The sequence below is a fragment of the Rhagoletis zephyria genome, unplaced genomic scaffold (assembly GCF_001687245.7).
Source record: "Rhagoletis zephyria isolate East Lansing unplaced genomic scaffold, Rhagoletis_zephyria_1.1 Rzeph_scaffold_56166, whole genome shotgun sequence".
NCBI lineage: Eukaryota > Metazoa > Arthropoda > Insecta > Diptera > Tephritidae > Rhagoletis > Rhagoletis zephyria.
In genome coordinates this window covers 785-1,781 of record NW_016213218.1, presented here as the reverse complement: position 1 = coordinate 1,781, position 997 = coordinate 785, and the positions used below count along the sequence as shown (strand labels likewise).

The window sequence follows — 997 nt, the reverse complement described above, 5'->3', positions numbered from 1 at the left end:
TTGAAATTATTTTCCACTTAAGTTGCTTTCGTGAAATTGGCTGTTAGTTTCTTAGTTAATTAACCCTCCAGTATTTTTTATTTGCAGGGTATGCGTTCGCCTTACTTGTACATGCAATTCTTCAACACTACACTGAAAGAGATACCAGCCAATTTCTTTAAAAATATGGGACGCGTACGCAATATCTCACTGGATATACGCTATAATAATCGTATGCTGAAAAAGATACCCAATCCAAATACGGGCAATGTGCCCTATTTGCCGAATAGTGTCTTTCTCACCGATCTTAAAATGTCCGATACAGATTTGAATTGCGATTGTGATTTAGGGTGTGTACAAGCCTTATTGATTTATAAATTAAATTAAATTATACGTATTCTCATTTACCTTCTAGATGGGTCGAATTTTGGCAACGCAAACGGCGACAGTATATTTGCTCATCGCAAACATGGACCGACACTGTATTTAGAACCTTCATGAATTCTCCGTGTCAAGTGTATGGACGACACAATTGTGACGATCATGATGATGATCTTCGGGAGACACGCTGTGATAACAAAGGCGGGCAGCAGTTAATGGAAGTAAGAATTTGACACAACATTAAGATTGATAAAAAAAAATTTTAGTCTGCAATTATGCTAGCTTTTCCGAGTATCCGAAGGAAATATGATTTACATATATATATTTAAAGCAGTTGATTACACCGTGCGACAAAAAAAAAATCAAAACGCACGTAAGAATCCGTGTACTCACGAAACTATGGGCCAAATATAGTAAAACTGCGTTTTTATTTTTTTACTTTGACTTAGGTTTTTTTTTGAAATTTTAAAGTTATGGTAAATTAAAAAAATTATTTAAAAAAATCAGTGCAATGTAGAATAACAATATCGGTACCAAATGAGAGAAAAAATTCTGTAAAATTTAAAAACAATGAAGTTTTTTGGTTTAAAAGGACGAATCAATATTGAAAATGTGCTTTTAATAATTTTATCTTTTT

The 997-nt window shown here is 32.9% G+C and overlaps 1 protein-coding gene across 1 annotated transcript; it reads left to right on the top strand.

Moving 5' to 3' along the window:
* Window positions 1–49: 49 nt before the first annotated feature.
* Window positions 50–703, top strand: LOC108356263 (chaoptin-like). Its single transcript, XM_017607382.1, has 2 exons — window positions 50–329; window positions 395–703. The coding sequence occupies exons 1-2, from the start codon at window positions 91–93 to the stop codon at window positions 591–593; spliced, it is 438 nt and encodes a 145-aa protein (XP_017462871.1). The 5' UTR covers window positions 50–90; the 3' UTR covers window positions 594–703.
* Window positions 704–997: the final 294 nt, after the last annotated feature.